Source organism: Lycium barbarum, chromosome 8 (assembly GCF_019175385.1).
Source record: "Lycium barbarum isolate Lr01 chromosome 8, ASM1917538v2, whole genome shotgun sequence".
In the NCBI taxonomy this organism is placed as follows: Eukaryota; Viridiplantae; Streptophyta; class Magnoliopsida; order Solanales; family Solanaceae; genus Lycium; species Lycium barbarum.
This window is the reverse complement of record NC_083344.1, coordinates 69,817,652-69,843,736: the sequence shown is the minus strand read 5'-3', so window position 1 is coordinate 69,843,736 and position 26,085 is coordinate 69,817,652. Positions and strand designations below refer to the sequence as shown.

Genomic DNA, 26,085 nt, shown 5'->3' with positions numbered 1-26,085 from the left:
ACAAGTAATTTGGACACACACATATAATATTTTTCAAGAACGCGAAAAGTCAAGAGTGAACAAGTAAAACTGCATGGAGGAAATAAATGTGTCGGAGAATTAAAATTGAAGTGCATACGTCTATGGAAAAAATATTAAGTACTATGACATATTAGAAATGTCCACGTGGGATTAAAAAATAGTTGGGTAAAGTGTACAAGTTATATAGCTCATGGTACAAGCATTCATTGCGTGTACAATTTATGAAGCTCATGGGAAGAAAATGAATATTCACCAAAAACGTGAAAAGTCAAAAGTGAACAAGTAAAAGTTCACAGAGAAAATAAATTTGTCGGAGAATTAAAATAGAAGTGCACACGTGTACACATGAGAAGAGAATAAATATTCAGTACTATAACATATATCCACGTGGGATTTATTAATTCTTAAAGAACGTGAAAAGTCAAAAGTGTACAATTTGTGAAGCTTTTGGTACAAGTTTGGGCAGCTGTGTTCGTACCCCCAAGTCACTTATATATAATAGAAACATGGGAAGAAATTAAATATTCAGCAAAAACGTGAAAAGTCAAAAGTGAACAAGTAAAAGTGCACAGACGAAATAAATATGTGTCGGAGAATTAAAATAGAAGTGCACACGTGTATACATGAGAAGAGAATAAATATTCAGTACTATGACATATATTCACGTGAGATTTATTAATTCTTAAAGAATGTGAAAAGTCAAAAGTGAACATATTAAAGTGCACGAACGAAATAAATTTGTGTAGGAGAATTAAAATTTGAAGTACATACGTCTATACATGAGAAGGGAATAAATATTAAGTATTATGACATATGTCTACGTGGGATATAAAAATAGTTGGATAAAGTGTACAAGTTATATAGCTCATGGTACAGGCATTCATTGCGTGCACAATTTGTGAAGCTCATGGGAAGAAAATAAATATTCAGCAAAAACGTGAAAAGTCAAAAGTGAACAAGTAAAAGTGCACGGAGGAAATAAATATGTGTCGGAGAATTAAAATAGAAGTGCACACCTGTATACATGAGAAGAGAATAGATATTCAGTACTATTACATATATCCACGTGGGATTTATTAATTCTTAAAGAATATGAAAAGTCAAAAGTGAACATATTAAAGTCCACGAACGAAATAAATTTGTGTAGGAGAATTAAAATTGAACTGCATATGTCTATACATGAGAAGAGAATAAATATTCAGCTAGAATACAAAAAGTCAAAAGTGAATAAGTAAAAGTGCACGAAGGAAATAAATGTGTCGGAGAATTAAATTTGAAGTGCATACGTCTATACATGAGAAGGAATAAATATCAAGTACTATGACATATATCTACGTGGAATATAAAAATAGTTGGATAAAGTGTACAAGTTTATATAGCTCATGGTACAAGCATTCATTGCGTGTACAATTTGTGAAGCTCATTGTACAAGTGGGCAGCTGTGTTCGTACCCCCACCACACTTATATATAATGAAATGAAAATAAAAAGATAATAGAAATATAATATGATATAATATAGAATAGAATATAGTAGAAATAGATGGGTACAACATGGAATGCTCTATGTAAAATTTGTTAATGCAGTGTTGGTCCTCCTTTGACACTTATATATAATAAAAAGTGAACAAGTAAAAGTGCACGGAGGAAATAAATATGTGTCGAAGAATTAAATTGAAGTGCATACGTATATACATGAGAAGAAAATAAATATTCAGTACTATGACATATATCCACGTGAGATTTATTAATTTAAAGAACGCGAAAAAGTCAAAAGTGAACAAGTAAAAGTGCACAGAGGAAATAAATTTGTGTAGGAGAATTAAAATTGAACTGCATACGTTTATACATGAGAAGAGGATAAATATTTAGCAAGAGCGTGAAAAGTCAAAAGTGAACAAGTAAAAGTGCAAGGAGGAAATAAATGTGTCGGACAATTAAAATTTAAGTGCATGCGTCTATACATGAAAAGGGAATAAATATTAAGTATTATGACATATGTCCAAGTGGAATTAAAAAATAGTTGGGTAAAATATACAAGTTACAAAGCTTATGGTACAAGCATTCATTGCGTGTACAATTTGTAGAGCTTTTGGTACAACTTGGGTATGTTGTGTTCGTACCTGCAAGGCACTTATGCAATTTATGCCCGTGCGATGCACGGGCCGAACGTGTTTATTCGCTTTAATTAACAAGTTTTTAAGGTTTGTATTTTGTAAATAATTTTTAAAAATTTGTCATTGTCATGACAAAGAAAGTTGTTCATTTATCGATGTGAAAAAGAAAATTAGTAAGAAGGTGAGGGAAAATTAATATTTTGATCCTAGATTTTTTCTTTTAAATTCTTTAATATCTCATATGTATACCGACAAGTTAATATCTATCTCAATTAATTAACTGTTCAGATCCAAACATAAGAACCATTGTGTTGTATAAATTGGATTTTTTAAAAGTAAACTAATAAAATATTTTATTAAATTAATTAAAAAATATGTTAATAAGGGGTAAATTAGTTACATTATAATTTTTATATTAACAATTATAGATAAAAAGAATTGCTACAGAGAAATCAAAATTAGAAAGATATATGGTATATCGTAAATCACCAAATTAATTCTTAAATAACGTGAAAAGTCAAAAGTAATTGTCCACGTTAACATATCAAGAGAAAGAAATTTTTCTTCTTCTTATTTTACCCTTCACATTAATTACTGATTTTCAAATCATTTTTGTTATAGCCGTATGTTGCACGTTTGGATATTTCAATGTCGTCGTGGAAAGTTAAGGGCGAGACCATTTTCAAAAAATTATTTTAATGTACAAGTTGTTATGAATATTATTTATGACTATTATTAGTATGGAAATGTTGGAAAGGCCATGGGTAGAAAGAGAAATTCGCAAAATGGCTTATGGTAATATTGTGGAAGGCTAAGGGTAAAATGGGAATTTCACAAAGAGTCTTGAAAGTTCATGAAAAATTCCAAGTTGGCCGTGTGGCATAAGTGGTATATGTCCACATTTTATTATTTAATGGGGGCTAATTATAAATTACAAAGATGCATGGGCCAAAGCTTGCACAAGAAGACATTTAGTCTTCTTTGTTATTTTCAAAAAAAAAATTCTAGAAAAATGGAGGAAGGGGATCATGTGTCTATATTCTTATTTTAAGGGACTTAAAAATAAATAGAAGAAGTGGTGGAAAGAATATATAATAAGAAGACCATTAGTCTTCTTTGACCAATTTGGAAAACTTCAAGAAGAGAAAGAAATTTCTAGAACAATATGGAGAGAAAGGCATGTGCCCCTCACATGTTCATAATAACTATATATATATATACATAGAGAGAGATGGCCAAGCAAGACAAAATATTCATCTTCCAATTCAAGAAAAACTTGAAGAGAAAATATAGTAGTATTCGGCCAAGGTTGGCTAAAATGGAGTCCATGGAATTGATCAAGAAAAAATATTTTCTCCTAGTACTCTAAGTAATTGGAAGGTCCTCTACAACATGGAAGAGTTGTTGGAGCAAGAAAATCCTTCACTTGGACAAATCCATAACCTTGACTAAGAGGAAACATGAAAGGAAAAGGTAAGAATTTAACCTTCTTTTATATGTTATGGGTGATTATGAGTGTTGTAGAATGAAGGAATCCATGAAATTCATGACATATGCATATGTATGGTGTTTGGCCGAAAATGTGTTGCATGGTATAGAAATGATGAATTAATTTTATGTAGTATGTTGGTTGTTGTTATAATGTGTATAAATGGATGAAAATTTATAAGGATATGTGTGTAGTTGTTGTGGCCGAAAATAGGGGTGATGCTGTGAGATATGATGAATCGAATTTATGTAGCATTTTGATTGTTGTTGTGTGGTGGATTTTATGATAAATGAAGGCTTAATGGTTTAAATGAATATGAAATTGTTGGTGTGTTATGGAAGGAGTTAGTGCGACTTTGTTATGGCTTCTTATATTTGTAAGAATGATATTGTTAATGTGTAGGCTATAAATATAATTCATGAACTTGAAAGTGAGCCATTGTTTGGAAGATTGTAAGTTGGGTGGTGGTAATTGGATGTGAAAGAAGGGTTAAGTAGTTATTGTTCTTGTTGGAATTGGAAAGTGTTGGATGAAGTAGCATGTTGATTGAATTGTTTTGAAAGTCATGTGAATTAAATTGAATTAAATAGAATTGAATGTTGGAGTGTTGCAAGAATAATTGCTAGTGTTGTTGTTGGTTTGGCCGGGTTGAATTCCCGGATTGTTGTTGATTGAAATTGGCCAAGATAGATTCTTGGGGACGATGTATTTACAGGGGAAATGCTGCCGAAATTTCGGCAGACAAATGTTACTTTAAAATCCCACTTCTAAATGCTCTAATTAAGGTTTGGTAAATGTGACCAATTTGTAGATTTTGGTGAATTTGGAGCTTGAGTTTGGAGAAGAAAAAGGAGCGGAAAAGGTATGTAAGGCTTCACCCTTTCTTCTTTGGCATGTCTTAGACATAATAGGTCGAATACGAGCCTCGGAGACAACTCTATTCTCCGAAATCCGCGCCTAAAGTTTCCCTTTTTTTCATTCAGTAGAATTGAATTAAAAAGTGTGCAAAATGTTGGAAGAATTTCCTAAACCTCTAGAACTCGCATAAATAGGACCCGACTACCCTAAAACCCTCACAAGTAACACCATGACATGTAATATATGTAAATTTGGTACGCCGCCTCATTTGATCCGAGGTGGGCCCACTGGTTCCCGGATTTACCTTATTGTTCCGCTTGACTTACTTTGAAGTTGAATCCAAAAGAAACCTTCGATCCTTATTCCATTACCAAATGACAAGTACTGTACCTATCCCAACGAGAATACTTCCATGATGATAATGATAACGATGATGTCAGAAAAGAGTATATGCCTATGATAAGTACGACAAGAATGATTCCACGACTAAGAGTCTTGAGCTAAAAATCCAATGTGAATATGAAAGTGTTATACTAGTTCTTGAACCTTAATTCTATTCCGTAGCTATGACACTAGTTTCTAAAAGACTTCAAAGAATATGAATTGACGGATATAATGCCCATGATTTCATTCTATGCTCTCTCTTAAGGCTATTTTCCGTTGGTAGTCTCGCCTTAAAATACTCGTTCCTTCAAGGTGAGACAAAGTGACCATGAGTATTCCATAACGTAATCGGAGGTCACCGACCTTACGTCACTCCGATGGACACATGACTTCTTTGGGCTCTCATGCATGCCAGTTGTATGACATATGTATATGAACGTGAATATGTATATGTATATGTATATGGGGAAAAAGGGGAAGGGCCACTGCTATATCACCACCTGATTCAGCTGGATTTCGTCCCGGACGCGGGATGCCCGGACGCGGGATATGGGAGAGCCGGATACGGCGTCTGTATTTGTGATATATATATATATATATATATATATATATATATATATATTGGGACACTGTTGGGGAGGGGGGTGGGAGAGCCGATGTACTCGGCGTCTGTGAATGTAAATGAAGGACACCGTTTTCTGAAATGTTCTGTTTTTCTGTATATGTAAATAAGAAACACCGTTTTCCTAAAAAAGAAACTAAGCATGCATGACATCTGCAGAAAGGCATTCCTATGTACAGGTTACATCTGTTCCAAGATAAGCTCCATATGTCTATTCCGTTATTATTCATACTGTATATTCCTTTATTATGTCACTATTCATGCCTTACATACTCAGTACATTACTCGTACTGACCCCTCTTCTTCGGGGGCTGCGTTCATGCCGCGCAGGTACACCAGCTGAGCCACAGTTATCATAGAAGATGTTCCAGCGGAGTTGGCGGGCTCCACTTGTTCTGGAGTGCTGCCGAGTCAGAGTATATGAGCTATGGTGTTTGTTCAATGTTAGAGACTTTGCAGACAGAGTCATGAGTATAGAGTGTCAGCTTGGTAGACGGCTTCACCCGTCACAATGTTATTACGTTTCATGTCGCGGGTCCCATATGATGATAGACATTATTTATGAAAAAAAAATATATTGGAGGGCTTACCATGTATTTATTTCTTAATTGATACAAGAGTTTATCTATGTAATAAGAGTCAGCGGGTTCGCTCGGCTCCAGATATGGGGTCGGGTGCCCATCACACCCTAGTAAAGTCGGGGTGTGACAATTTTCTAAGGCTACTGAGACTATACTACACTAATAAATATGGATATTATGATAAAATATATACTTCATTTATTAATTCTTAAAGAACGTGAAAAGTCAAAAGTGGACAGAGGAAATAAATATGTTGGAGAATTGTTCGTCCTGTTTTCACATTTAAATTATTGAGAAAGAAGGAAAACGGGGATAAAAGTCGCTCCCTTTATTAGAGAGAAATAGGAGTATGCTAGTAAAATACATCTTTTATTTATGATTTCTTAAGGGTCATGTAAAACGGAAAGTGGGCAAGTAATATGGGACGGAGGGAGTTACCATAATATTCATATTTATTGGTGCATAATGTCAATAGCCTTGGAAGACGATTTGAAAATGAGTAATTAATGTGAAGGGTAAAATTAATAATAAGAAGAAAAATCAACGTGGACAGTACAAGTGCACGGACGGTGCATACATGTATACATGAGAAGACAATAAATATTCAGTACTATGACATATGTCCACATGGAATTAAAAAGTAGTTGGTTAAAGTGTACAATTTATTGTCCACGTAGAATTAAAAGTAGTTGGCTGAAGTGTACAATTTATATAGCTCTTGGTACAAGTATTCATTGCGTGTACAATTTGTAAAGCTTGTGGTACAAGCATTTTATGTTGTGTTCGTCCAGGCACCACACTTATATATAATAGAAATAAAGAAAAATATAGAATAGAAAAATAGACATATATTTTTAGTAATGTAGCCAAGTAATATGGGATGAAGGGTGTACTCCATTTATTAATTCTTAAAGAATGTAAAAAGTCGAGTATAGTAATGTGGCCAAGTAATATGAGACGAAGAGAGTATTTTATTTATTAATTAATTCTTAAAGAATGTAAAAAGCCAAGTATAGTATTGTGGCCAAGAAATATGGGACGAAGGGAGTACTTCATTTATTGATTCTTAAAGAACGTGAAAAGTCAAGTAATTTTCCCAATTAAAGAAGAGAGTATATATTTAGTACTATAATATATTTCTACGTGAGATTTATTAATTCTTAAAGAACGTGAAAAGTCAAAAGTGAACAAGTAAAAGTACACGGAGTAAATAAATAAGTGCATACGTGTATACATGAGAAGAGAATAAATATTAAGTACTATGACATATGTCCACGTGAGATAAGAAATAGTTGGTTAAAGAGTACAAAGCCAAGTAATATGGGACGGAGGGAATACTTCATTTATTAATTTTTAAAGAACGTGAAAAGTCAAGTATAGTAATGTGACCAAGTAATATGAGACGAAGGGAGTACTCCATTTATTAATTCTTAAAGAACGTGAAAAATCAAGTAATATGAGACGGAGGGAATACTTCATTTATTAATTTTTAAAGAATGTGAAAAGTCAAAAGTGAATAAGTAAGAGTGCACGGAGGAAATAAATATGTGTCGGAGAATTAAAATTGAAGTGCATACATGTATATATGAGAAGAGAATAAATATTCAACAAGAACATGAAAAGTCAAAAGTAAACAAGTAAAAGTGCACAGAGGAAATAAATATGTGTCGGAGAATTAAAATTGAAGTGCATACATGTATACATGAGAAGAGAATAAATATTCAGTACTATGACATATGTCCCCGTGGGATTTGTTAATTCTTAAAGAATGTGAAAAGTCAAAAGTGAACAAGTAAAAGTGCACGGAGAAAATAAATTTGTGTAGGAGAATTAAAATTGAACTGCATACGTCTATACATGAGAAGAGAATAAATATTCAGCAAGAACGTGAAAAGTCAAAAGTGAACAAATAAAAGTACATGGAGAAAATAAATGTGTCGGAGAATTAAAATTGAAGTGCATATAGAATAGAAAATTAGACATATGTTTTTAGTAATGTAGATAGGTAATATGGGACGAAGGGAGTACTGCATTTATTAATTCTTAAAGAATGTGAAAAGTCGAGTATAGTAATGTGGCCAAGTAATATGAGGCGAAAGAAGTACTTCATTTATTAATTAATTCTTAAAGAACAAGTATAGGAATGTGGCCAAGTAAGATGGGACAAAGGGAGTACTTCATTTATTAATTCTTAAAGAATGTGAAAAGTCAAGTAATTTGCCCAAGTAAAGAAGAGAATACATATTCAGTATTATAATATAGGTCTACGTGGGATTTATTAATTCTTAAAGAACGTGAAAAGTCAAAAGTGAACAAGTAAAAGTGCACGGAGAAAATAAATAAGTGCATACGTGTATACATGAAAAGAGAATAAATATTAAGTACTATGACATATGTCCACATGAGAAAAAAAAGTAGTTGGTTAGAGAGTACAAGTTATATAATTTTTAGTATAAGCATTCATTGAGTGTACAATTTCTAAAGCTGTTGGTACAAGCACGGGAAGCTGTGTTAGTCCTCCTTCCATGCTTATATATAATATAAATACATGAGAAGAGAATAAATATTAAGTACTATAACATATGTCCACGTGAGATAAAAAAGTAGTTGGTTAAAGAATACAAGTTATATAGCTTTTAGTATAAACATTTATTGAGTGTAAATTTTTTAAAGCTATTGGTACAAGCATGAGAAGCTGTGTTAGTCCTCATTCCATGCTTATATATATTAAAAATATTAGAAGAAAAAAACAAGTCCAATTAACGGGTGGCTTTCCAAATTGGCACGGAGGGAGTAAGTTTTTCAAGCGAAAAATAAAGAGAAAAGTAATGGGGTTTCATTGAAACTAGTGCTGGTTGACAAATTTGTCCATTAAGGCGAGTGGACTACTTACTTAGGGCAGGGAGGAAGAAGAGAAGAATGCCGTTCATATCGCAAATAGAGAGGCAAACAGATTACAGTTCCTTCAACTCAAGTTGCCCTATTGTCATTGACAATGGCGCTTCCTATTTCCGTCTTGGGTATGTATGAATTCCTAAATTCTCTCTCTTTATTTGGATTTGGTCTCTCTAAGGTCTATTTCTTGACAGGTGGGCAGGTGAGAATGACCCTCGCATTATCTTCCGTAATATTGTTCAGAGGCCTCGCCACAAAACCACTGGTACTCATCTTTTTTTATTCATTCAATATTTTCCTCCACTAACTAGGCATTTGCCCAGAGAAACCAAATATATTTTCACTTCAACTTGTACTTGTGTTTTTGCAAAGAATATTTAGTTGTTTTAATGTACTAAAAGTGAAAATAGAGTTTTAGGTGTTTTCTAAATTCCAAATATAATATCAAGTTGTATTTGGAATTTTCTGATTATCCTGTATTATCTGTGTCGCTTGCATTATTTCATTTCCATATCGCTTTAAATCTCTTATCCGAATCTCTTAACCTTATCTAATCGTAACTGACTTCTTTTTATGCTTTTATTGAGCCCGGGGTCTTTCGGAAACAGCCGTCCTACCTTGGTAGTCAGGTCTGCGTACACTCTACCCTCCCCAGACCCTACGATGTGGGATTTCACTGGGTTGTTGTTGTTGTTGTTGTTGTTGTTGTTGTTGTTGTATTTGGAATTTCATGGCCAAACGCTGATATTCAAATAAAGTGAAAAAAATAATTCCGGGAAAAAGTGACTAATTCTCATGGCCAAACGGGTCCTAAGAAGCTTTTAGATTAAGTAAGCTAGTTGAGAAGAAGGGATTTGCATTAACTGTTTTACTTCATAGTTGGTTTACCAGTTGTCCAAGTTAGTATTATCAACTGTTTGGCTTGCCTCTAAATTTCTATCTTCGTAAATGTTAATCCACCTGCCACCACATCCGGCGATCAGATCGCGTCCGGCGACCAGGTAACTCCGGCGATCAGGTAACGCCGGCCTCTTTTCCGGCCAGATCTACTTTTTTTCTCTTTCTCTCTTTCCTTTTCTTCTTCTTCTCTTCTCCATTTCCCCCTTTTTTATCTGCTCTTGGCGCTGCTAGAACACAGCTGCGTCATCGCCGGAGACTTTTTTCGGCACCATTTTCCGGCCAGCCCTCTCTCTCTCCTTTTTTTTTTTTTTTTTTTTTTTCTTGTTCCCCCTCTTCTCTGCTCCTGTTTCAGGACTCTGTGAAAATAATTCCGGCAGTGAACAGTGAACAGTACTCTTACAACCCGACATAAGCTCTTGGTGATGGATTTAGCGATCAAGATGACGAGGAAGAAGAGGGTCGTGGAGGACCGACCTAGGATCAGATGGGGGAGTTTGACCACTATTAGTGCCCTGGAGATGGGAGAGAAATTGAAGGATATGGGGGCCTGGGATAGTAGTGGGGATGCGACCAGTATGTGGGATAAGACGGCTAATTGCATTAGGGTGGTAGCAAGGGAAGTGTTGGGGGTCTCGACAGGTAGTCGTGGTCAGCATCGAGGGGACTGGTGGTGGAATGGAGAAGTTCAAGGGAAGGTGGAAGCAAAGAAGGTGGCGTATGCGAAGTTGATAGAAAGCAAGGATGAGGTGGAAAAGTGGACGAATACAGAACTTTATAAGATGGCGAGGAAGGAGGCGAAGTTGGCGGTTTCGACGGCAAAAACGGCAGCTTTTGAACGCATGTATGCTGACCTAGAAGAGAAAGGAGGGGAACAGAAATTGTTCAGGCTAGCCAAGGCAAGGGAGAGAAAGGCACGTGATGTGGATCAAGTAAAATGCATCAAGGACGAGCATGACAAAGTATTGCTAGAGGAAACTGTCATTAGACGGAGATGGCAGTCATACTTCTCCAAACTCTTGAATGAAGAAGGGGACAGAGACATTGTGTTGGGTGATTTAGAACATACAGAAAGGCGTCGCGACTTTGGCTATTGCAGGAGTATTAAGGTTGACGAGGTTAAGGGTGCTGTTCGTAGGATGCGCAGGGGAAGAGCAACCGGACCTGATGAGATTCCGGGGGAATTTTGGAAGAGCGCGGCCCCAGAAGGTTTGGAGTGGCTGACTAGGTTGTTTAATGTCATCTTTAAGACGGCATTGATGCCCGAAGAATGGAGGGCGAGTGTAATGATCCCTCTATACAAGAATAAGGGAGATATCCAGAGTTGCAACAACTATAGAGGTATCAAGCTGCTAAGCCATACTATGAAAGTGTGGGAAAGGGTGGTGGAGATGAGGGTGAGGAGAGGTGTGTCTATTTCAGAAAACCAGTTCGGATTTATGCCGGGACGTTCAACTACAGAAGCCATCCATCTTATGAGAAGGTTGGTGGAGCAGTATAGGGAGAGGAAGAGGGACTTACACATGGTATTCATCGACCTAGAAAAGGCTTATGATAAAGTTCCAAGACAGATCCTATGGAAATGCTTGGAGGCTAAAAGTGTACCTGTGGCGTACATTAGGGTGATCAAGGACATGTATGAGGGAGCTAAAACCAGGGTGAGGACAGTAGGAGGAGACTCAGAGCACTTTCCAGTTGTGATGGGGTTGCATCAAGGATCAGCTCTTAGTTCGTTTTTATTTGCCTTGGTGATGGATGGATTGACACGGCAAATTCAAGGTGAGGTGCCATGGTGTATGCTTTTCGCGGACGACATAGTCCTGATTGACGAGACTCGTAGCGGAGTTAACGCTAAGCTGGAGTGTTGGAGACATACTCTGGAGTCTAAAGGGTTTACGCTGAGTAGGACCAAGACAGAGTACTTGGAGTGTAAGTTCAGTGAAGCAACTCAGGAGGCTGACTTGGAAGTAAGGCTTGGTACCCAGGCCATCCAGAAGAAAAGTAGTTTCAAGTACCTTGGGTCTATTGTGCAAGGCAGCGGGGAGATTGACGATGATGTCACACATCGTATTGGGGCAGGGTGGATGAAATGGAGGCTTGCTTCCGGAGTGCTATGTGACAAAAAGGTGCCACCAAAACTTAAGGGCAAGTTCTACAAAGTGGTGGTTAGACCGACTATGCTGTATGGGGCGGAGTGTTGGTCAGTTAAGATCTCTCACGTTCAAAAGATGAAAGTTGTCGAGATGAGAATGTTGAGATGGATGTGTGGCCACACCAGGAGTGACAGGATTAGGAATGAGGATAGTCGGGATAAGGTGGGGGTGGCCTCGGTGGAAGACAAGATGCGAGAAGCGAGATTGAGATGGTTTGGGCATGTGAAGAGGAGAGATACAGATGCCCCAGTGCGGAGGTGTGAGAGGTTGGCCATGGATGGTTTCAGACGAGGTAGGGGTAGGCCGAAGAAGTATTGGGGAGAGGTAATTAGACACGACATGGCGCAATTACAGCTTACCGAGGACATGACCTTAGATAGGAGGGTTTGGAGGACCCAAATTAGGGTAGAAGGCTAGTAGATAGTCTCGTTATCCGTTCTTATTAGTAGTCGCATTATTGCAATATAATTTCTTGTGCTCCGATTTCTGCTATTATCTGTTATTATGTGTTATTTCCTGTGCTTTGGTTATCCTGTGTCATCTGCTCTGATTTCTGCTATTATCGGTTATTTTCTGTGCTCTGATTATCCTGTATTATCTGTGTCGCTTGCATTATTTCATTTCCATATCGCTTTAAATCTCTTGTCCGAATCTCTTAACCTTATCTAACCGTATCTGACTTCTTTTTATGCTTTTATTGAGCCGGGGGTCTTTCGGAAACAACCGTCCTACCTTGGTAGGAGTCAGGTCTGCGTACACTCTACCCTCCCCAGACCCTACGATGTGGGATTTCACTGGGATGTTGTTGTTGTTGTTGTTGTTGTAAATGTTAATCCTGCGCCTTTTACTTTCTTTTGATAAGTGAAAGCGACATTCAGTGAAAAAAGAAATCTTTTTTCTGTTTCGGATTGCACTTGACAGTCTGTATTCATATACTGAGCTGATTGCTCAGATGGTCATTCAACTTTAGGTAATTGACCATCAAAGTCTTGTATCTTTTTTTGTCTTCTATAAAAGTCACTTTGCTTTACTTAATTAGATGGAATGGTCATCTTCACTAGGGTTTGTATTTTCTGGTGAGATTAAACTAGTACTTCGTAAGAACTTGAACCAATTCAAGACCCAACTCAACCGTAAACCGACCCAAGACTTGACTCGGCCATAGTTTTGTTCACTATTCCATGTCTAGGATAAATTCTGAGGAGACCTCAACATTATGATTTTAGTTTTATTTGTTAGCTATCAATCGATATGAATAGTGTTAAATTTGAAAAATAAAAACAAACATGCTAAGATTACAAGACAATTACTATTGGAAGTTTCATGGAACACACTTCTGTTGTGCTGTTTATAGATTAGGATACAAAAATTCAAACAATCTTCTTGATCAAGGAAAACGTGGGTCAACCTTGAAAGCTTCCACATAAGGCCATGGAAATTAAAGTAATTATACATGTACATGGAACCAATAACAATTACAACAAATGGGAAGGTGCTTATGGATTTAGATATTAAGAGAAGGAAGAAGAAGAGGGTCGCTTATGGTCAACCGAGGATTAGATAGGGAGGCCGGCCTGAGGCAACAACCCAGGAGATTGGGGAGAAGTTGGTGGCTATGGGGGCTTGGGGGAGTAGTGGGGACACAGATAGTATGTGGGCTCGGACAGCTGACTGCATCAGGGAGGCAACTAGAGAGGTATTAGGGGTCGCGAAGGGTAACTCAGGTGGGCATAAGGGGGATTGATGGTGGAATAGAGAGGTCCAACGAAAAATGGAAGCCAAGAAGGCTGCGTAAGTGGCGTTAGTGGAGAGCGTAGATGAGGAGGACGAGGACAAGGACAAAAGGAGGAATAGGATACAAGTCAGCGAAGAAGAAAGCGAAGCTAGCGATCACGACGGCTAAAACGACAACTTTTGAGCACTTGTATGAAGAGCTCGAATGCAAAGAAGGGGATAGAAAGTTGTATACGCTCACCAAGGCGAGAGAAAGGAGGGCCCGCGATTTGGACCAAGTGAAGTGCATCAAGGATGAGAATGGTGATGTGTTGGGAGAAGAGGCGTGCGTTAGACGGAGATGGCAGACATACTTCCACAAGCTCTTGAATGAAAGAGACAGGGCTATAGTATTGAGGGAGTTAGAGCATTCTGAGAGTCGTAGGGATTTTGGGTATTGTAGGAGCATAAGGGCTGCAGAGGTCAAGGGAGCCATTTGGAAGATAAGGAAGGGAAGAGCGATCGGGCCAGACGAGATACCGGTGGATTTTTGGAATGGCACAGGCGAGGCAGGTATGGAGTGGTTGACTGGGTTGTTCAATGTCATTTTGAGGACGGCTAAGGTGCCAGAAGAATAGAGGTGGAGTACAATGGTTCCGTTGTACAAGAACAAGGGTGATATTCAAAGTTGTAATACCTATAGGGGTATCAAGCTACTAAGCCATACTATGAAAGTTTGGAAGAGAGTGGCTGAGATGAGGATGAGGTTGGGTGTGTTTATCTCTGAAAACCAATCTGGATTCATGCAGGGGTGATCAACTACAGAAGCTATTCACCGTGTACGGAGACTGTTGGAGTTGTATAGGGACAGAAAGAGAGACGTACACATGGTGTTCATTGACTTGGAAAAGGCGTATGATAAGGTCCCTAGAGAGATCCTTTGGAGTCTAAAGGTGTACCTGTGGTTTATATTAGGGCTATTAAGGACTTGTATGATGGAACCAAGACCTGAGTTAGAATAGTGGGGGGCGACTCAAAGCACTTCCCGGTCATGATGGGGTTGCACTTGGGATCAGCCCTTAGTCCGTTCCTATTTGCCTTAGTGATGGATGAATTGACACGACATATTCAAGGGGAGGTGCCGTGGTGTATGCTATTCACAGATGACATAGTTTTGATTGACGAGTCATGTGATGGAGTTAACGATATGCTGGAAGTTTGGCGACAAACCCTGGAGTCGAAAGGTTTCAGGCTAAGCAGGACTAAGACAAAGTATCTAGAGTGCAAGTTTAGTGGCGTGACGCAAGATGCGGAGGTGGAAGTGAAGTTCGATGCACAAGTCGTACCTAAGAAACATAATTTCAAGTATCTTGGGTCCATAATCCAAGGAGACAAAGAGATTGAGGATGATGTTGCTCATTGTATTGGAGCGGGTGGGTGAAATGGAGGCTTGCATCCGAGTACTATGCGATAAGAATGTGTCACCAAGACTTAAAGGTAAATTCTACAGAGTGGTGGTTAGACCGACTTTGTTGTATGGTGCAGAATGTTGGCCAGTCAAGAACACTCACGTCCAGAAGATGAGTGTAGCGGAGATGAGGATGCTTAGGTGGATGTGTGGGTGTACTAGGATGGATATGGTTAGGAATGATGTTATACGGGGCAAAATAGAAGTGGCTTCTATGGCGGACAAGATGAGGGAAGCGAGATTGAGATGGTTCGGGCATGTGAAAAGGTGTGTGGATGCGCCAGTAAGGAGGTGTGAGAGGTTGGCTATAACAAAAGTTAGGAGAGGTAGAGGTAGACCGAAGAAGAACTGGGGGAGGTGATTAGGCAATACATGACACAACTCCAGCTTAATGAGGACATGGCCCTAGATAGGAAAGTTTGGAGGTCGAGGATTAGGATAGTAGGTTAGTAGGTAGCCGAGTATTCACCTTATTATAGTAGTAGTTAGTAATCGTGTAGATTCTTTTTCTCAAGGTGTACTACTATATGGCTCTTATTTTGCTTTTATCATGCTACTTTGTTGTCATATATATATATTTTTTTTTTTGATATCATGCTTCTTTTTCCTTTTATCTTGTTTTGTTCTCTTGAGCCAAGGGTCTACCGGAAACAGCCTCCCTACCCCCAAAAGGTAGGGGTAAGGTCTGCATACATCCTACCCTCCCCAGACCCTACTTGTGGGAATACATTGGGTATGTTGTTGTTGTTGTTGGGAAGCTAGTTACATTGACTTCTCAAATTTCACATAAAGAAACAACATTACATTCACTTAGTATTGATCAAAACAACATTCAACATATGAAATGTTGGAAACCACCCTTGAATGAAAGTATGAGCACTTGGGCTTTTTTAGAATAAAAAGGGATCGGTCGGGTCAGCTATTAGGTTGATTTTGGGTTGGATTGGATTCTAAACTGGTTCAGATTCTTAATTAGTGTTTTAACTAGTTTTTGTTCTTAAAATTAAACTTGCTAAGTGCTCCAGCTCATATATGCATCCTTGATACTCCCTGGCATAACCCAGCTAAGTCCATATAGGGAGATAAACATGTTCCAAATATCTGCTGTTATTGTACAATGTAATAAAAGGTGTCTATTAGTTTCTATATTCTGCTGACAAATATAACATCTATTGACTATGCAAATGGATCTTCCCATCATGTTGTCTTGAGTTAAAGTTGCTTCATTGAGTACAGTCCAATTGAAACAGGATGTGTATATTCTGTCCATTCGAATAATGGGAACATTAATAGGCTTAGTCATTAGGCTGATTATATTATCCTCTGTGATCGACCTCTCTTCCCCACATGAAGGATAGGATTGATACTAAAGGCTTGTTTGGTTAAGTTAGCAAACTTTTACTGATCGTTTAACTAATTGATCATCTTGGTAGTTGATTGAAAAATGATAACTCTTTTGGAAGCGATGTTGGGACCACTTTGGAAGGTGAGTTTACTGTAATCTCTAATCTGACAAGTGCTTAATTATCCATTTATGATTAAAAATACGGAAAAGGCTCAAATATGCCATCGAACTATCGAAAATGGCTTATTTATGCCACTCGTCAATAGTTTGGCTCATTTATGCCATCGAACTATCAGGAATGACTCATCCATGTCATTTTTCAATAAAGTCGGTTTTACAATACCAGATATGACACTTGGTCACCAATTAGAGGTCCACGTCGTTTAACTAAACCAACACAAATTAAATCCTAAATTAAGCTAAAACCCGACCCACAAATCTGTGCTGGTTTAATTAAACGACATGGACCTCTAATTGGAGGCCAAGTGTCATATCTGATATTGTAAAACCTGCGTTAATGAAAAATGGCATGGATGAACCATTTCTGATAGTTCGATGGCATAAATGAGCCAAACTATTGACGAACGACATAAATGAGCCATTTCCGATAGTTCGATGGCATATTTGAGCCTTTTCCGTTAAAAATATTCCATAATGAAGCACACAAGGGTATGGCCTAAAGTTCAATGAAGTTGAAATGGACCAAAAGAGACCAGGGCTCAATTCTCGTGGAAAAAAAACAGTTAGGTGATTTCTTCCCATTTGTATAAGTCTTGGTGGATAGAGTTACTCCATACTTGTGCCAATGGGAGGTAGCAAGCACTTGGTAGATTTGTCGAGGTGCAAGCGTTCTGATCTGACCACTATCTTTTTTTTTTTGATTAAGCACCGGGTGTCCGGGTCTCTTTGAGCCCCGACTAATCCCGGGGGTGCACAGACCCTCGGCAAGGAGTTTCCCGCAAGTGCACCACGGGTAATTCAGGGTTTTACCCCAGTCCGATGGCCCTCAGAAATTGTTTGCACCCAGTGGGTTTCGAACTTGAGACCTTGAAAGGGAGCATCCCAAGGCTCAAGCCAATTACCACCAGGCCAACCCCTGAGGGTTCTGATCTGACCACTATCTTATTAAAAAAAGTTCTATGACAATCAGATTGTAGTGAAGCTTGGTGAAGAAACGATCAAAATCACTTCTTACTAAACAACACCTTCTATGGACATTTTTAAATAGTCTAGGTGCGTGCAATCTGCCCTGGACACAACTATTTTTTTTTTCTTTAAAATGTTCCCATAATGAACAGTCTGTAGTGAAGTTTGGTGAAGCAATGATCAAAATTACTTCTTGCTAGACATCACCTACCATGAACATGTTTTAAGTAGTGAATGCATATAATGGATCATCATTTCATTGGTGAATATTGGCTTCAATGTTTTGTTATCATATTGCAGGTGAAACAGTAACAGTTGTGGGTGATCACAATCCTGCACTTCTGAAGTACTTTGATTGCACACGTTCAGGACCTCGTTCAGCATTTGAGAACAATGTTGTTTATCAGTTTGAGATAATGGAATATGTAAGGCTTTTGTATTTGGTAGGGATAGTTTTTGGGTAAATGGTTTTGTTGAGTTTGTAAACTTGACCATGAAATTTGTGATATCAGTAAATTTTATTGCCAATGGGACAACCCCCTCCCCCCAAAACAAAGAAAGAAAGATCAAACTATCTACCAGAAGATGAAGCTAGCAGGAGAGCTGACAATTTATGTAGTCTTTAGGTCTAACTACTGTGTTCTATGACCCATTCCTATTTTCAAGAGACAATACCCTCTCTGGATATTAACTGTAACCTCTTTGGGATGTAAGGCCAAGGGGCCAAGGCAAATTCATGATGTTATTTTAGAGTGTCAAGACAGTGCAATCTGACTAAAATATTGATGTGCTGCCGATTGTAGTGCAAAGCTTCTCAATAATGATTCATTTTCCAACTTTTGGCTGGCACTGATGCCATACATGGCACTCTTGGTGTAAACGATAGTTGGATGCATATATTTGGTTTATGTGATGCTATGTTGCTAACCACTGACATATAAAACAAATGATGGTTACGGATTAGCTTGTTTTTCTACTTACTCTTATTTGCATTAATCAGGTTACCATTATGTTTTTTTATTTCCTTAAAAAGGTACTCATGGCACCATTATGTTTCCTGTATGTAGATCCTGGACTTTGGGTTTGATCGGTTAGGTGCTGATCAGTCACAGGTATGCTTGCTTCCATCCAACTGTTTCTCAGGATGATTGATGGATCTGATGTAATTACATTCAGCTTGGTTTATTTAGAATCTCTTGGTTCTTACTGTTTCGAATGAAGCTTTGAAATCATTGTTGTGGCCTTTGACTATTGCTTCTCTTTGATATAAACTGTCTATGTTGGTCTTTGATGATCCTTGACAATTGTCAAATTATTTTCTCTCTCTCTCTCTCTCTTTTTTTAATCTTTCATTTTTTCCTCAGAATTTTATCCAACTGTAGTTTCTAGGAAGCGTTTACCGGATGCAAATTGATATGCTTACGCAGAAAAGAAATAGAAGAGACATGGACTAAGCAAGCATCATATAAGGTCCTTATAGTTTTACATATATATCTGAATAAAAAAAAGACTACATATTAACATTACAATTGACAGACAAATATTTATGGTAATGATTGTCTGACCTTAATGATATCAATATAATCAGTTTTCACTCTCCGATATTATCCTCTTTTATCATCCTTAAACAATTGGGCGGTTTGCAATTGCAAATATGTAAACGAAGAGATGCACTTCAGTTTGCACACCTTTGTTTCTCACAAGGCGTACATATTATAGCAGATATGCACAGAGATACCACAACTCAAGCTATTTGGCCTACAATCTATTTTTTTCACTTCCAAACTGATTTTTATGGCATAGGTAATGGTGCATAGCATGTATATTTGGGTTTCAGTGGGTCATGTGAGGGATAGTCAGGGAGCTGCTAGTCTAAGATTAGGATAGCGTGGGACTTGACTACTCTGGCACTTATGCGGACAATAAAGTGAAAGAGGAATAGAAGTGTGTAAGGGTGTTGAGAATTCTTTTGTACACAAACAAAAGCTATTTTTTTACATTGTGAAGTTTTGGAGCGCATATGATATTCCAGTCAGCAGGCTAGATGCTCTTTCTAAAGAATCTGTCTTTGTGTAGAATTCTCTAAGTATACATCCTCAGTTTCCCTATCTTATCAGTAGAACCATTAGCTTTATTTTAGAACAAAATAAGTTGGACTGGCAAAGCTAAGATGTTTAAAATATGGTGAAAGGCAAACCTTTCACATTTTTTTTGTCCCTTTTCTTCAAACGTAACATGTCCATGTTATTTTGTGCATTTACTTTCTGCTGCATATATCCTGTTATTCAACTTCAGCTTGCAGTCCCTTAAACCATTTCTTATTCTAAATCGGTGGCAGGGCAGATTGACCACCCTATCTTAATTACTGAATGTGCTTGCAATCCCGTTCAATCTCGTGGCAAAATGGCTGAGCTTCTCTTTGAGTCATATGGAGTTCCTTCAGTAGGTATGAACACCCATATCAGTTGTCCAGGGATGTTTTGCATTGCTCTGGATTTTTGTTCATAAAGTCGTATGGCGTACTTGCAGTCATGTCATCTTTTTTATCAGCCTAAAGATTGCTTTGTTTTATCATGATCTTGTTGAAAGTAATTTCATGGATGACAATAGTTACTTGGTTCACTTCTCACCAAACAACAGTTCATGGATTTGATAATTAAGAACATATCCGGTGGCATTTATGTGAACTTCTTGCTCACAATAGACATTTTTCCTGTGTTGCAGCATTCGGTGTAGATGCTGCATTCAGCTATAAATACAACCAACAGCTTGGAATTTGTAATGATACAGGCCTTGCAATCAGCTCTGGATTTAACACATCTCATGTCATCCCGGTATGCTTTAGAGGCCTAACATGCAGCTGTAATGAATTGGCATGGTAGTAGCGTAATTGCATGATACATTTGATGTAAGGTTAAAAATGCATTGTGCCTTATCAATTTAGAAAGGAAAAAAGAAATTATGGGTAGTATTGAGGTTGTGACCATCTCATATAAAAGCTTAAGCTATTAGAGAGAGAACACACTTTTATTTACTTAGTTGTATCTTCAACACACATGCAGGCTTATTCCCTTTTAATGAGTCAAGCTCATGAATTTTTTGATAATGAACGACGGCGAGATGTTAAGAAATAGACCTTGAGCATAACACGATCCTATTATCTCACATAGGATCTAGAAACTGAATTACGCTACTCACTGAAAAGGAAATTTCAAATTATCAGGTTGTAACCTTGATAATTCGATTTCACAACTACTCTACTGTATCTCCCAAACGAAGTAGTTAGAACTAGGGGTGTCAAATGGGTGGGTTGGGCTGAATTTAGACTATTCAAAATAGGCAGAGTTAATTAATAAATGTACCGGTTAATAAGGTTACTTGGGCTGAGATGAGCTAAACAATGGGTCATAGCCCGATCCGCCCAACCATTAGCATGTTTTAATTTCTTTGTTTCATTGTCAAACAAAACTAGTACTCCGTCTGTCCCAATTTATATGATACACTTTCGTTTTTAGTCTGTTCCAAAAAGAATGATACATTTCCTTATTTGGCAACAATGTAATTTTAAACTTTACCTTTTACGCTTTATGAGATGATCTATAACCACACAAATATCTTTAGCTTATTTTAGACCACAAGATTCAAAAGTCTTCTTTATTTCTTAAACTCCGTGCCCAGTCAAACTATATCACATAAATTGGGACGGAGGGAGTAATTTTTTTCTCTTTATTATGGCTATGTATAACATATCAAACAAAAAGTCTTTTTAAAAATATTTTGTCAAGGTTTCTTATGGATCAATTTAGGCTATATATGTAGCCCAAATTAGTCAACTTTGAGATGGCTTGAATTGGGCGGGTCGAAATGGCTGAGCTAATAAACGGGTGGGGCGGGTAATTGACCTGCCCAAACTTGGACGGATTGAGCGGTTCACGTCTTCATGGGCTAATTTTGCCACCCCTAGTTAGAACCTACAAGTAAGGGTTCCAAAGTAATCATGGGACTCGAGTTTTCGAATCTCGTATATTTTTTTTTTTGAGATTGGTAACAGTTACACTATATGTCCACAGGTATACTGCATCCAAATGTGTAGTCCCCCTTCAAAAAGTTACATCTTAGAGCTTGTTCCTTACATGATCTTCCTTTTACAGTGAGTCCAAAACATCAAAAATATCTTCTGTTTGCACTAAAACTACCTGTTTACACAAAAGCACCAAAAGTAAAAAAGACTTAAACAATTCATCTTGAACTTCTGTAGACCACACTGTTTACTCTCAAAGCACCTCCGTTTCCTTCCATTCCACACAGTCCACCATATGCATGATGGGACAATCTTCCATCTCTCCTCCTTCTTTGTTGCATTTCCATCTCTATTCCAACTGTTTAGAATCCCTTTAATGTTCCCAGGTTTCACCCACTTGATCTTCCTTAGGCTGATGAACATCTTCCATAGTTGTTCTGTCCATTTGCAGTGTAAAAAGAGATGGTTGATTGTCTCATTTTGTTCCCCACATAAGAAACACCTTGAGCATAGATGGAAACCTCTTTTGTTCAAGTTGTCATGAGTCAGCACTGCTTCTTTTGCCAAAAGCCAGTTGAAACAGTTCACTTTGTATGGAACTTTTGTCCTCCAGATCATCTTCCAGGGCCAGTCATCCTCCTGCATAGTTGAGGTGTTCAAATCCTTATATGCTGAATTAACTGAGAAAATTCCTTTCATGTCCTTCTGCCACTCAAATAGTGTCTCTTTCTCCTGTCAAGTTGTTGAAAGTGGCCATTGTATTATGAAATGCTGCTATCCTCTCTATCTCCCTATCATTCAAGTTTCTTCTCAGATTCAAGTTCCATCCCTGTCCAGTCCATATCTCAACAGTAGCTTGCTGCAATTGACGAAGAACAAATAGATCAGGGTACAACTGTTTCAGGGTTGTACTATCAATCCACTTATCATTCCAAAATGAAACCTTTAACCCATTCCCAACCTTACATCTGATCCTTGCTAGCATAATAGGCCACAAGTTCCTGATTGCTCTCCAAACAGTGCAAGTGTATGGTATAGTTACCATGTTTGTTGTCCAGTTCTCTTCCATTCCATATTTAGCATTGATGACATCTTTCCAGAGTATGCTCTCTTCTGTAGCAAATTTCCATAACAATTTCATCATTAGGCTTTGGTTCTGGATCTTCATGTCTCTAATACCCACTCCTCCTGCCTTCTTGCTAATTGTCAATTCTTCCCACTTGACTAGATGTATCTTTTTCTTGTCTTCAGTGCCTTGCCAGAGAAAGTTCCTTCTAAGTGTGTCAGTCCTTTTAATCATATTAACAGGTGTTGGAAAGATGGACATCATGTAAGATGGTAAAGCATCTAGCACACTGTTGACCATAGTCAGTCTACCCCCAAGAGAAAGGTACTGACTTTTCCAGTTAGACAGTCTTTTCTCACATTTCTCTAAAACCCCATTCCATATCCCTTTGGATTTGCTTTTAGCTCCCAAAGGCATGCCCAAATATATGGTTGGGAGCTCCCCCACTTTGCCTCCAAGCTTCTCAGCTAGCCTCTCCAGTTCTGGCACCTCATTTATAGGATAGATGAAACTTTTCCCCCAATTGATGTGTATTCCAGAAACTGCTTAAAAAAATTATGAAAATAACCCTTAGCATTAGCATATCATTTTCCTCTGCACCACAAAATACTAAGTTGTCATCTGCATACTGTAAATGTGTGATCTCTAAATTGTTTCCATCTCCCACCTGGAATCCCCTTATCCATCCTCTCTCCTGTGCTGTGTTTAACATGTTGCTCATCCCTTCCATTGCAAGAATGAATAGAAAAGGGGATAAAGGATCCCCCCGTCTCAATCCCCTTTCAGAAGGAAAGAAACCACAAGGAGTTCTGTTGACCAACTGAGAATTTTACGGTGCTGATGCACTGTTTAATCCATCTAGTACTAAAGCCCATCTGCTCCAGCATCTTGATCAGGAAGCTCCAGTTCAAATGATCATAGGCTTTTTGGATGTCAAGTTTGCATAGAATGCTTGGTTTTTTACTTCTCTGCCTGGAATCCACATACTCATTAGCTATAATAATTGCATCCATAATCTGTCTCCCTTTTATGAAAGCCATTTGCTGTCTATCCACCAGTTTGTGGATAACCTTTTTCAGTCTCTCTGCCAGTAGCTTGGCAATGATTTTGTATACTCCACCTATTAAGCGAATAGGTCTGAAGTCATTGAGTTCTATTGCCCCAACCTTCTTTGGAATTAGTGCCACAAAAGTAGCATTCAAACTCCTTTCAAAATAGCCATCTGCATGAAAGTTCTGAGTAGCTGCTACTAGGTCAGTCCTGATGATTTCCCAACATTGAGTAAAGAAAGCCATTGTATACCCATCCGGACCTGGTGCCTTGTCTCCTGCACATGCTTTAATGGAATCCAATATCTCTTGAGCTTCAAAAGGTGCCATAAGGTAAGTGTTGTCATCTTCCTCTATACTGGGACAGTTTCTCATATCTAATTGAGGCCTCCAATTCTCTGTCTCTGTGTAAAGTTTCTCATAGTAGGCTACTATCTCATTCTTCACTTCTATAGGATCTTCCACAACTTCAGCATCTACTCTCAGCTTATCTATTGTGTTTACTCTACAGTGGTCATTAGCAATTTTATGAAAAAACTAGTGTTTCTGTCCCCCTCTTTTAGCCAGATTGCCCTGGATCTCTGCCTCCATGCCATCTCTTCATGTCTGGCTATTTCTTCAAATTCCAACTTCAGTGCCATTCTAGATGCTATTTCTCCCTCCTCCAGAATTCTGTCCTCCTGTATCTCTTCCAGATCAGCCAATTGGGCAAGCACTATTTGTTTCTGGATCTTCAAGTTTCCTTGAGCAGTTTTGCACCATTCCTTCAGTTTATCCTTAAGAGCTTTCAACTTTGCCACCAAAATATAGTCAGGTTTGCCAATGAAAGTGAAGGATTCCCACCAGTTTTTTACTCTTTCATTGAAACCTTCTGTTTGCAGCCACCAATTCTCAAACTTGAATTATGAACTGGTTTTCTCCCATTCCCCACATTGTAACATCAATGGGGAGTGATCAGAAGTTACCCTGTGAAGTATAGTCTGCTTGATGTTTCTGAAACTGGCATCCCATTCTTCTGATATGAGAAATCTATTAATCTTGCTGCAATAGTATGTCTGTCTCCCTTTTTCCATGTGAACTTTCCTCCTGTTAAGTCCAAATCCACCAGCTCCATGTCTATAATAAACTGAGAGAAGTCAGTCATTGCTTTGTTGATTCTCCTGCAATTCTTCTTCTCTGATGGGAATCTAACTGTATTAAAATCCCCACACAGGACCCAGGGACCTGGAATCAGTCCCCTTGCTGCTCCCACTTCTCCCCAAGTTTCCTCTCTTTCCTATCTGTCATTAGGAGCATACACCCCAGTCATTTGCGAACTGAAATCTTGATTTTTCCCAATGAAACTGCATGAAACTGAGTACATTCCCACACTACTGATCACACCTTCCCATTCCCTTTTATCCCACATTATGACTATACCTCCTCTGGTCCCACTTGCTTCTAACTGCACATAACTGACCCACTTCCCCAAACTTCCTTAACTATATCTATGATTTCCCCCTCCACATTTGTTTCCTGCAAGCAAACTACACCTGCTCTCCAGCTTTGTAAACAATCCCTGATCATACCCGTCTTCTTGCTACAGTTTAACCCCTTCCAAGATACTATATTTAACTTCATTGATTGTTGATTGCCAGATATCCCCCCCTGCTCCTAGTACCATTGCTCATAAATTTAGTATTTATTTCTAATCCTTTCAATTCATTCATCCCCTTCCTCTTTGTGGTTGACTGCTCCCCTTTGTTCTCTTTCTTATTGTTGTCAATTTTCAAAAATAACTCTCTGGCCTTCTCTTCACACCCTCTGAAGCTTGCTCCAAACTCTGTACTGAGTCTGGTAATGTGCTGTTTAACCCATTCTGGAGTACTGACTTGCTTGGTAATTTGTTCCTCTGAAAGTTGGATTCTCAAAGGAACAATATCTTCTGCAATCTCTTCTGTGATTTCTTCTTGTGTGCTGAGTTATAAGCATACTGTTTCTCTTGCTTCCACCTGTAGCTTGTTTTTTTCCATAGCTTGCCCCTCCCAGTGATCAATTTGAATGGGTTGGGTCTCTTTTTCCCCATCTCTGCTTCTCAGATTCTGGAACATGTGCGTGGTAAGCTTAGAAATATTTGCGTGCATTTCTATGCTTACCATGTCTTGAAATTGGGCTTCAGGGGTTAATTGATTTAAATGATGGTGGACCACTGCAAATGGGTCCACTAAATCTTGGCCCAATCTGTCAATTCTTTTAATTTGGCACGCCACCGCCTCTAAAGGC

General features: G+C 38.2%; 1 protein-coding gene and 1 long non-coding RNA gene across 3 annotated transcripts in view; both read left to right on the top strand.

Moving 5' to 3' along the window:
- Window positions 1–3,393: 3,393 nt before the first annotated feature.
- LOC132605096 (uncharacterized) lies at window positions 3,394–6,232 on the top strand. Its single transcript, XR_009569028.1, has 3 exons — window positions 3,394–3,609; window positions 4,437–4,487; window positions 5,820–6,232. It is a non-coding gene; the product is annotated as an uncharacterized LOC132605096 (long non-coding RNA).
- A 2,603-nt stretch (window positions 6,233–8,835) lies between these two features.
- The window catches only part of LOC132606180 (actin-related protein 5), a 33,828-nt gene continuing 16,578 nt past the window's right edge, over window positions 8,836–26,085 (top strand). The window contains exons 1-6 of one of the 2 annotated variants that reach the window (XM_060319555.1): window positions 8,836–9,090; window positions 9,160–9,230; window positions 17,988–18,112; window positions 18,755–18,799; window positions 20,031–20,133; window positions 20,412–20,521. In XM_060319555.1, coding sequence (XP_060175538.1) covers window positions 8,990–9,090; window positions 9,160–9,230; window positions 17,988–18,112; window positions 18,755–18,799; window positions 20,031–20,133; window positions 20,412–20,521 — 555 coding nt within the window. In that variant the 5' untranslated portion in view covers window positions 8,836–8,989. Of the gene's footprint in view, window positions 9,091–9,159; window positions 9,231–17,987; window positions 18,113–18,754; window positions 18,800–20,025; window positions 20,134–20,411; window positions 20,522–26,085 lie in introns of those variants that run through there. The other variant, XM_060319556.1, reaches the window with a different exon arrangement.